Below are 12177 nucleotides of genomic sequence, written 5' to 3'. Positions count from 1 at the left end.
ACTCTCCAAATAACTCCACTAAGAGCCTATTTATGAAGCTCAGAATAGTTAGAATTCCTAAGGTTATTTGCTCCGTAACAACTGACGCGTTATGGGCTGTAAATTTTCAATCCTTTCTGCTCCTTCAAACGAAAAAGTCAGATTTATACAAATGTGTGTGCGTATTTTAAGCAGTCTGTTGTTAAGGTGGATGTGGATGTGTGTGTGTGTGCCGTTTTTATCTCTCCCCTGTGTGTGTGTGTGTGTGTGTGTGTCTTATCTCTCTGCTCTCTCTTTTTCCTCTCTCGCCCTCTCAGCCAGCCGGCTCCAGCAGGCTCGCTATTAACTCACACCAGCGTTTATATACACTCAAACAGCGTCTATATACACATTACTAAACTACAAAAGAGCAAGGAGAACAACTTAGTTGGGCTTGCTGCCACTATTATACATTTCTTAATTACTGCCCCTACTGTAAACAAAGTGGGGCGCCTAGGTATACCGTACACTCTGACGGTAGCTGCCTCCGCTGGACAGTCGCATGCCTTAAATGATTTGTTCCTCAAATCATTTAGCTACCTCCGCTGGGTAGTGAGACGTCTTTTCTTATTCCTCATAACATAAAACACCAACAGTCTTGCCTGCCTTGACTCCTTATACTTCTATCAAAATTCTTTCCCTTTCTCACTCTATTCTTTTCAACCTCTTTTAGCACAAGTACGTTATTAAATACACTTCCCTAACATTAACAACAGTATCTAGTGCTCTCCGTCAGACCCTTTTTTTTTTTTCTTTAAAAAAGGTGTTCTTAAGTCAACAATTTAGACATTTACATTTTAATTAAGACTCAACATTAAGAACTTCAATCACTCACTTACACAGCTCTCTCTTTTTTTATGACTTACTACTTCTTATCTATTCAACTATCACTGTCTCAGCACCTGCCAAATTAGACCTCTGTCAAACGCGGCTGTTGCCAGCAACCAGATTACAATGCAAACATTGAACAGTATCTGATCACACGCATTCACTCTCTCCGCGCCATGGTTTTGCTGAGACATGCAGACAGATTTGGACAAACGTAAAATAGACAGCACACACAGTTAGTTTAGACAGACAACATGGTTTGTCACAAAATCTCTGTTATCTCCTGCAATGGTTAACTTGGGTTAATTAATTCAAATTAGATTGGGTTCAAGAGGGAAGAATCACAGTTTAGAAAGCAGTTCCTCACCTGGGCGGACCTCACCTGTCACTCAGACACCACTTTGATCAAATTTGCAGAGACAACGTTCTGCTTACCTTGATTTTTAGTGGGCCCGTGGTTCTGATGACAGGATGAGATGACGCCGCTGGTGACGGATGCCTCCCGGATCCTTTTCCCTCCTGGCTAGCTCGCCAAAATGTTGTGTAATTTATTGGTCCAAGTTGTAGGTCAAATAGCTCATAAATTAGTTTTTAAAGGAGTCCAATTGGAAAAAATTACTTCTCTTATCTTTAACAATTAATCAAAAGCCCCGTTGGAAAACAGCTCCAAAAAAACTCTCTAACAAGTCTCAAAAATCTTCAAGCAGGAGTCCAAGATCTTGTGACACACTTTATTATCGATAAAAAGTGGAGAGAACAAATATAATACACACAAGGTGCAGTCCATAAGCTCTCTAACTCGAAATGACACTTACATGAGATTTTATAGAGAAATCACACACATCTGTCCATCCCATCATTAATATTTATTATGACCTTTCCTCCAATAAAATTTGTTAATTCTTTAGATTTCTCCTCCTAGGGGCTGCTCCAAATCCGCCCCCCCTAGGTGCAGGTGGCATTACCTCATCCCCTGGCAGAGAGACATCAATATGTTTAGGGGTTGAAAATATTACCATGATTTAAAATCCCGCATTGGTTCTCATAGGGCCTTTCTATGCTTTATTTACTATGATTTAAAATCACTCATCGGTTCCCATAGGGCCTTTCTATGCTTTATCTACTATGATTTAAAATGATCCGTTAGTTCCCACAGAGTTTTTCTATATTCTTACCTCTCACTCATCTCTGTTTGTCATATACAGAGCCTTTTCTATTTTTCATTTCTCACTCAGAGTATGCTACTGTATTTAGCCCTTGTAAATGCTGCTTCTTGCCCAGCTGGGTAACCTTGCTTCTTATTCTTATTCTTGCTTCTCTTTTATTCTTACCAGCACTTAAAACAACATCTCTGGCGAAAGATCACAGGTGTTTTTCTGGCACAAACTTAACATTCTTATCTAGGCCTTATTGTACTTCTCCTCTCTTCCAGTACTTCTCCACCTTTCAGTTAAATCTCTGCAGCATATTGATTATACATATAACATCATATAGATCACTCAGGGTTACATTATTTAATCACACTTTGTCATACAAATAGCTACATAGTACCTCTAGAGACCCTCATAAAGAGATACTAGCTTAACTCTCACCACATTATTTACTCTACAACTGTGTGTGAATCTTTGTGTATTCTGGGGTCCCTAAACAGTCTGTGAGCTGCATAAATGGGGTCTGACTGGAAAGCTGAGACTCTTGTGGATTCAATGAGTCCAGTTTTCTTCATGTGTGATGATGTTAGTGATTGAAACTTAAGCTCAGTGTATAGAATGAGCTTCTGTGACCTCTAACATAATCACAGCCTCAAGAAACTTCACAACCCCAAACTAGAGACCTAGAGCATTCAGAGGATGTGCAGCATTCCTTGGTTTGTTGACAGTAAGAGGGTTTTGTAGCAGTTTAAAGAACAGAAGTAGCTCGTAATCCAATAGCCGAAAAAAATGATTTTCACAGCAGCAGGTGATGAAGCGCCACCATTGGCCAGTAGTGATGGTGAGTGGACAAGGAGAGGAGCATTCCCATCTGGGGCCAAACCAGATCCACGGCAGTGAGACCAGCAGGAGTGATGGAGCAGGACCACAGCTCCACACCCTGTGAAGAGAGAGCAGAGAAAGTATGAGTACTCTGGGAAAATAAAAGCTTGTGTCATGTATTATTGGGACATCAGATAGAGAGAAAGAGGGCCCCGGTGTATCGTGTCCCCCGACACATTGGGCCTATAGCGGCATAACTAGGGGCTGGTCCAAGGCAGGCCTCGGCCAGCCCTAACTATAGGCTTTGTCAAAGAGGAAAGTTTTAAGTTTACTCTTGAATAAAGAGAGGGTGTCTGCCTCCCGAACTGAGACTGGGAGATGATTCCACAAGAGAGGAGCTTGATAACTGGGGGCTGCTGTGGCTCAGTTGGCAGAGCGGTCGCCCCTGACCATGGCAGCCTACATGTCGAAGTATGTTTGAGCAAGGTACTGAACCCCAAATTGCTCCCGATGCTGTGTTCATCAGTGTGTGAATGAATTCCCAACGGTGGCAGGTGGCACCATTTAGGGTAGCCTCTGCCACCAGTATGAATGTGTGTGTGAATGGGTGAATGAGCGCAGTCTGTAGTGTAAAGTGCTTTGAGTGACCGACAATTCTTTTTTAAGGAGTAGAATTGTTGTGTGCTACTAGGAGAGAAGGTGCTCTCTGAAGAGTTGGGTCTTCAGGAGATTCTTAAACGTAGAGAGGGACTTCCTGCTCCTTCCTACACTTTGAGATTTGAATTTGATGCGGGCTGCAACAGGTAGCCAGTGGAGCTCGATGAGCAGTGGTGTGATATGTGACCTTTTTGGCTGGTTGTAGACCAGGCACGCGTTCTGAATCATCTGAAGGGGTTTTACTGTGCAGTCTGGCAGGCCTGTCAGGAATGCAGATTGAGGCTAATCACAGAAAATATTCAGAGAAATTCAGACCGCCCCAGCTGACTCTTACGCCCAGTCAGTATAGTTTCAGTGAATTTCTGTATATTTCCAGTATACTTTCACTTCTCTCAACGCAACCAGAGGACTTTCGTCCTGTTTGTATAATTGTAGAATTATATTGTAAAATATCAGCTAATTGTATAATTCAGCACCAAATGTGTGTAACAAATGGTATAAAGTTGAACATGGAAATGGATTTGAATGAAAAATATGAATGTTCTGAGCTGCATCTCTAAATAATCTTCAGGTTTACAGCTTTCAGATGATGTCTCCACTTCTATGTGGAATTTATTGTTGACTTACTATCTCCCCCTATACATCCCCAATTCCCTAATGGTAATTCCACATTCACACACCAAGAGAGAGAAATCCATGCTGTGATTTGGTGTTAAAAACTTTTGACATTTGTGGAATTGTCTTTTATTTTGGAGGGCGAGCACTTCTGTTGTTGTGGTAGTTTCATCTGAATTAATCTATAGCCTGTTATATTCCATAACCTGAATAACAACAACAATTATAAATGTAGATGTAGTGTTGTATGTTTCCATGTGACTGAGTGCCAGGTGTGTCCCAGAGAATGCTTCACTTCCTCTAAATCAAAACACGTTTCTTCTGTAGAAAGGACCAGAAAACAGAGAGTTCCACTTCCTGTTTCAGTTCTCTGTCAGACTGAAGCTGAAGCAGCTCAGCAGCTCAGTTCAGCTGCAGCTGTCGGTGAGTTCCTCTCATTGTTAAACTGCTGTCTTAAATTTCCCACAAGAGTCATTAATATTAATATTAAGTGTTGCTGATGTTTCTTTTCCTGTCCAGACTCAAAATAAATTAAGTTTTTATTGTTTCAAATATGAATTATTATCTATTTAACTTTATCTTTTAAAGTACTGTGGTTTTAGGTATTTTAAAATGTTTTATTGATAATTATATTTTCTTTAACTTGTTAAATACTTTAGAGAGTATTACATCATCATAATAATTAAGAATAAACAGAGGTTCAGTTATTAATATTAATACCTGCTACTTTTTGTGGCACATTTGAAGAATTTATAATCATTATTTAAGTACATAAAGTACTCCGGTAGTGTCAGCTTTATGTAAAATATTTATCAGTTTTATTAGTTTCATGTAGTAAAAGTTATTCTACTTAGTTTCTTGTCTGTCTTGTTTAAGTGATTAAATTATATTTTATGGATTCATTTATATTTTATTGATTCATTGATGTTTAATTTATTAGTTTTTGTTTAATTTGTTAATTTTTTATGTATTAGTTCATATATAACGATTTATCTATGTTTTATTGTTGATTAATACATACAATTAAATAATAATTAATTTATATATTTTAATTTTTTGATCTTTCATTGATATTTTGTTATTTTATTGAATAATTTTCATTTAATTTATTAATGATATTAATTGTTTAGTTTAATTATTAATTCATATTTATTGATGTTTCATTGATTCATTGATATTTAATATGTGTTAGTTGATATTTAATTAATACATTTATATTTAATTGATTATTTTGATATTAATTGATTAGTCTTTTATTAATTTATATTTTATATATATATTTATTATTATTTATATACATTGATTTGTTGATGTTTAATTGATTTATTTATTTAGATTTATTTTTTAAGTGCAATGTATACATTTATATATATATATAAATATGTATATATATTTAAGTGACTAAATTATATTTTATTGATTGACTGATAGTATGTTGATTTATCGTTATTTAATTGATTAATGTATCATTAATTAACTGTTTTTTTAATTAATGTATGTTTTATTGATTAATTGATATCAAATTGAATATCTGATGTTTCGTTGGTTATCTGATGTTTTATTGATATTATATGAATTATTGATGGTGTGTGGTGTCCTCTCAGGAGTCATGTGGCTCTCGACGACATGCTCTCTGCTGCCCCTGCTGGTCCGTCTGAGTCCTGCGCTCCTCTTCCTGCTGCAGCTTCCTGACTACAGCACCACAGAGGAAGGACACTGGCAGGACTACAAACATGGCCTTCAAGAGAAACCTTTCTGCTCCTGGAAATGTCTCCTGTTCACTCTGCAGTGGCCCGCAGCCTTCTGTCAGGTGAGGTCATCATCTTCAGCATCATCATCAGCTTCATCATCATCATCATCATCATCATTACATCATCATTATCACATCATCATCATCTTCATCATTAAAACGAATTATTATAGGGCACAAGAATAAGAGATTAATTCTGTCTGCCTCTCTGTCTGTCCGTCTTTCTGTCTGTCTCTCTGAACCTCTGTCTGTCTGTCTCCCTGTCTCTCTGTCCTTCTGACCCTCTGCAGTCTTTGGACAATGAGACTCTGTGCAGGATTCCTCCTGGTGTGGACAGCTGGACAATCCATGGCCTCTGGTGAATAATTCTTCTTATTCTTAAATACTTTAACTCTTCTCTCACAGCTTGTTATCTGTCGGACAAAATCAGATGCTTGTGTCTCTGTCTGAGTTGTAAATATTCTGCTTGAAGACAGCGAGACACAAATAAACCTTTTTAGGAACTGAAACACAAAGATGAATCTATCCTGTCCTCTCCTGTCTCCTCCCCTCTGCTCTGTGTAAATCCTGCCTGCAGGCCTCTTGGGGCATACGGCTGCTGTAAGTGTTGGCCGATGTTCCAGTCTGACGTGCAGGTGAGTCTCGGATTAGAACAGAATGACGATGAGTGAGGCTGAGAGCTGATCTGAGGTCTGTCTGCAGGAGCTGGAGGCTGAGCTGACTGAACACTGGCCGTCCTTACTGAGGACCAAGTCCAGCTTCCACTTCTGGTACCAAACATAAATTACTCACTGTCTGAGTTCTTGTACTTTGCTTGGGTATTTCCATTTTTACACATCTTTTAACTTGTACTCCTCAGAGGCAAATATTGTAGTTTTTACTGAACAGCTTCAGTTCATTCCTGTGCAGTGAAAACCTTGTATCTCCAGGTGTGCTGATGTTGAATGTTTGTGATAAACTGAAGGATGAAGTGAAAATTCTCCTTCTTCTTCAGCTAAATAAACTATTTAAAAACTCTCTTGGATCAGCTGGAAAAGTTGTCATCACAAAGCTGAAAACAAAAAGCTGTTTTACTGACTTTTTAGAGGACAGCAAATTAATTTATAGAAGATTTTAAGGTCATTTTATTTATTATTTATTTATTTTTAAAGGTTACTTAGGTCTTTATATTATTTTTATATTTTTAAAGATTTTCTTTAGGTCAATATGTGTTTTTTTATTGACTTTTAAAGATTTTTAAATTTATTTTTATTTAAAAGGTATTTTTTTGCCTTTTTTATATTTTTATATTTTAGGGAACGTTTTTAGGGCTGTTTAGAAAAAACATTTTGAAGTCTTTCATTATTTTTTTTGTATTATTAGAAGAAGTATTTATTTATTTTTGAAGGGTTTTAAACTTTGGGTGTTTACTGGACAGAGCAAGCCAGTTTAACTTATGTGCAGAACAATCCATTAATTGATATAACTTCTAATAATATGTTGCAGCGCTGATGGTGACATGCTGCTGTGAAACATTAGTGTGTGTTACTGTGTTTTATTGTGTGTAACAGGAGAGAGGAATGGGAGAAACACGGTGTGTGTGCAGCCTGTGTGGAAGGAATGAACTCTCCACTCAGATACTTCCAGATCTGCCTCAAACTGAGAGGACAGTTTGACATCCACAAGTTAGTACACACACACACAGACACACAGACACACACATCATGTACGTAAACACAGTCCTGAGTTGTGTGTGTGTGTGTGTGATTGCATGTGTGTGTGTGTGTGTGTCTGCAGGCTGCTGCAGGACGCTGACATCACTCCGTCCTGTGATCGACCCTACAAGGTAAACACACAACTCTGAAAATAGAAATAAATATAAACTACTCAAACTATATTATTACACTATTTTTTATATAGTTTTTCTATACTGTGACATCTTTCCATATATTTTAAGTATAATTTAACGAATTTTGGTAATTTAACTATATTTTACAAAGTTAACTAATTTTGATAATTTAACTATATTTTGATATTTTTGGAATATTTGAAGTCATTCTACTATACTATTAAGTTTTTTGTCTTTTTTTTTTTTTTTTTACCAATATATCAAGTCATACTACACTATGACATTGTTTCAACATATTTTTAGGCCATATATACAGTATATAAATATATATGGAGAGTTTATTATGCAAAAAAATAAAGTTTTTATTGAGTGGTTGCAGATGTGACTGCACAGGCGGTGTGGGTGTGTGTGTGTGTGTGTGTGTGTGTGTGTGTGTGTGTGTGCGTGTGTGTGTGCAGGTTGAGGAGGTCCAGCAGGTCCTGGCTCTACATCTGGGAGAGAAGCATGTGATCCAGTGTGTCACCGACCACAAGGTCTGTCTGTCTGTCTGTCTGTCTGTCTGTCTGTCTGTCTGTCTGTCTGTCTGTCTGTCTGTCTGTCTGCCTGCCTGTCGGATCCCAAAGGCCAAAAGTGTAATAACAAAATAAAATAAGATAATATGATTTTTTTCCCACATCTCTGGACAAACTATTTTACTATATGTAATTGGACCATTTGAAACATTTTTAGTCATTTTAAAATTTGACAATTTTTGACAAAAATCGACATAGTATGACATTTTCTTTTTCCCCTCAAATTTGGTAATGTGTTGTTTATCTTTAATAGAAATATTTTGCTATAATACATATCAACAGACTGTAAAAGGACCATTTTTGCAATTTTAAAATTTGACAATTTTTGACAAAAATTGACATGTTATAGTATGACTTTTTTTTAACAGGGTCATTTTTGGATATCCTTTAATATTATGTTTTTCTATCATTTCTGGTCATATTATGCTCTAATGTGTATCAGCAGACTATAATTGGGCCATTTCAAACATTTTTAGAAATTTTATATATATTTTTTTAAAACCAAAAACAACATGCTATGCTACACCGTTTTGTTTTCTTCTCAAATTTTTGACAGCCTATAATATGGTGGGGTTTTTTTGTTGTCATTTTTGGAAATATTATGCTATAAAACATATCAACAAACTGTAATTGGACCATTTTTCCAAAATCGACATGCTAGAGTATGACTTTTTTTTCAGGGGGTTACTTTTGGACAGCCTATAATATTGTGTTTTCCTGTCACTTCTGGCCATATCATGCTCTAATATGTATCAACGTACTATAATTGACCCATTTGAAGCTTTTCTGAGGATTTTAAAATTTGACAATTTTTGACAAAAATCAACATGCTATAGTATGAATAGTTTTTTTATTCTAAAATTTTGGACATCCTATAATATGGTCTTTTTTCGCTATTTTTGAACAAACTATACTTCCACATGTATCAGCACAGTATAATTGACCCATTTTAAGCTTTGTTAGGCATTAAAAAAAAATTGACAAAAATTTACTTTTTTTTTTAGGGGGTCACTTTTTGACATCCCATAATATGTTTTTCACTATTTTTGGACAAACTATACCACCACTGACATGCTATAGTAGGACTTATTTTTCTTTTCAAATTTTGGACATCCTATAATATGGTGTTTTTCTGTCATTTTTGGAAATGTTCTGCTACAATATGTATCAACAGACTGTAATATGACCATTTCTAAACATTTTTTTCTAAATTTGACAATTTTTGACCAAAAAAACAACATGCTATATATAGTGTGACTTTTTTTGACGGGGTCACTTTTGGACGTCCCATAATACTGTGTTTTTTCCCTATTTTTGAACTAACTATACTAGCACATGTACCAGCAGAGTATAACTGACCCATTTCAAGAACTTTTTTGAAGAGTTTCAAAATTTGACAATTTTTGACATTTTTTGACCTACTACAGCATGGTGGGTTTTTTTTTTGCATGTGTGGGTAAACTATACTACTATATCTTTCAGAATACTATAACTTTGCAGGGTTTTTTGTGGACAATCTACACTTTGACCACTTCTGACATCTTTGACAAACTATACTATGGCGGGGTTTTTTTCTTAAATTTTCAGACGCATTATTACATGTTGGTTTTTTTTTTACATTTTATAAAACAACATCATATACTACTTTCATAATTGTATCAGAGGAGATAGCTCAGGTAGACAGAAGACTGATTAGAAGATTGTTGTTTCAAACCTCATGAGCTGCAGTGAACTTTGAGGCTAAACTTCCACAGTGCAGAAGTCAACAGTTTAACAGTTGTGAGAATATAAAATACAGATGTAGATAATGTAAATTATGGCAAACCAGTGACCTCATTGGTAAATATACAGTAGTATAAATAGTTAAGGCACAGAGGTAATGATGGTCCGGGATAAAATGTAACCATATTATGCTCTAATTTGTATGAACAGATTATAATTTGACACATTTTAAGCATTTTTAGGCATTTTAAAATTTTACCATTTTGACAAAAATCGACATGCTATAGTATGACTTTTTTTTTTTTTTTAACTCAAATCGGAATATATGGTGATTATTTCTGTAATTTCTGGCCATATTATGCTTTAATATGTACCAAGAGACTATAAGAAATCCATTTTAAGCATTTTTGGGCATTTTTTTACAGGGTCACTTTTGGACATCCCATAATATGGTGGGGTTTTTTTTTTGCTATTTTTGAACAAACTATACTACCACATGTATCAGCAGAGTATAACTGACCAATTTCAATAATTTTTAGGACTTTTAAAATTTGACATTTTTTGACAAAAATTGTCATGCTATAGTATTTTTATTTTTTTTTCTTGGTACATTCTATAATATGGTGTTTTCTGTCATTTTTGAAAATATTCTGCTATAATACGTATCAGCAGACCATTTTTAGCATTTGTAGGCATTTTAAAATGTGACCATTTTTGACAAAAATCAACACATTATAATATGACTTTTTTTCCCTCATATTTTGGACAGCCTATAATATGGTGTTTTTCTGTCATTTTTGCAACCTATAACTTGACGATTTTAGCACTTTTAAGCATTTTAAAATTTGACCAATATCGACATGCTATAGTATGACTTTTTTTTTGAGGGGGTCATTTTTATACATTCTTAAATATGGTGTTTTTCTGTCATTTCTGGCCATATCATGCTCTAATATGTATCAACAGACTATAATTGACCCATTTCAACATTTTTAGGCATTTTAAAATTCAACCATTTCTGTCAAAGAAGGTTCAGCAGTTGATGTTGGACAGGTACAAAGACCAGTGCAGAGCAAGAGTTTACCTGTGTGAAAAGCTTAAGATTTTAGAATGCACTTAAACATGTGAACTACAGTAATGAGTAAATAAAGTTACTTTAAAACGAGCACAAGTAACACTTGTGTCATACATTTGTTCCTCTTGTCCCTCACAGGACAGAGAGGTGTGGTTTCAGGTGAAGATACCTCTGTCTCACAACCTCACCCTCGGCTGTGAACACCACAGCGGCGCCAACAGGGACCCTGCGCCCAGGTCTGACCCAGGATGGCACCCCTCCAATGGGCACCCCTGCCCTCCTCAGACCCCGTTCTACTACTTCCCCATCGACCACCAGGAGCCGCTGCGGCCCTGCGGATAACTCACTCTGAATATCAGAGTAGAGGACAGTCAGTCAGACGGTTGGATGGTGGAGACAGAAAGCCAAAGATGAGTTTAAAGTTTGTAATGCCAGTCTTCCTGTGATTAATCAAAAGTGTGTACAAATAAACTGATTTAACAAACAGATGTGTTTGAAATTATTTCCAGGATATTTTTTAAGGGTAAGAAAAGTTTCCAGTTAACTTTGATCGAATGAAATATTTTTATATAATACATATCAGACCATTTTTAACATTCTAAGAAATTAAAAAATTTGACAATTTTTGACCAAAATCGGCAAACTATGGTATGACTTTTTTTTGAGAGGGTTATTTTTGGAAATCCCATAAAATTGTGTTTTTCTGTCATTTTTGTACAGTAGTGTTCAAAATAATAGCAGCCCAATGTGACTAACCAGATTAATCCAGGTTTTTTTAGTATATTTTTTATTGCAACATGGCAAACAAGATACCAGTAGGTGCAGTAGATTCTCAGACAACAAGACCCAGCATTCGTTATATACACGCTCTTAAGGCTGTGCAATGGGGCAATTAGTTGAAAGGGGTGTGTTAAAAAAATAGCAGTGTGGCATTCAATCAGTGAGGTCATCAATTTTGTGAAAAAAACATAGACTGTAATAAATAAATAAATAAATAATGGACGTAGTCACCGTGACGTGACCCATTGGTTTGTGGACTGCCCGTTGGAAGCCTCGAGTTCAGCGTTACACTCGTCGCCATCTTGTTTCCGATACGCGGAGCAAACCATATTTGGACTGTGGAGGAGCGAGAGGGATCT

General features: G+C 36.1%; 1 protein-coding gene across 1 annotated transcript; it reads left to right on the top strand.

Annotated features, from left to right (window-relative positions):
- Positions 1-4274: 4274 nt before the first annotated feature.
- rnaset2l (ribonuclease T2, like) lies at positions 4275-11499 on the top strand. Its single transcript, XM_059331585.1, has 9 exons — positions 4275-4514; positions 5696-5901; positions 6132-6199; positions 6419-6476; positions 6544-6611; positions 7392-7505; positions 7618-7666; positions 8128-8202; positions 11177-11499. The coding sequence occupies exons 2-9, from the start codon at positions 5701-5703 to the stop codon at positions 11378-11380; spliced, it is 837 nt and encodes a 278-aa protein (XP_059187568.1). The 5' UTR covers positions 4275-4514; positions 5696-5700; the 3' UTR covers positions 11381-11499.
- Positions 11500-12177: the final 678 nt, after the last annotated feature.

Source organism: Centropristis striata, chromosome 4 (genome assembly GCF_030273125.1).
Source record: "Centropristis striata isolate RG_2023a ecotype Rhode Island chromosome 4, C.striata_1.0, whole genome shotgun sequence".
Classification (NCBI taxonomy): Eukaryota; Metazoa; Chordata; class Actinopteri; order Perciformes; family Serranidae; genus Centropristis; species Centropristis striata.
This window is presented reverse-complemented; position numbering and strand designations above follow the sequence as displayed.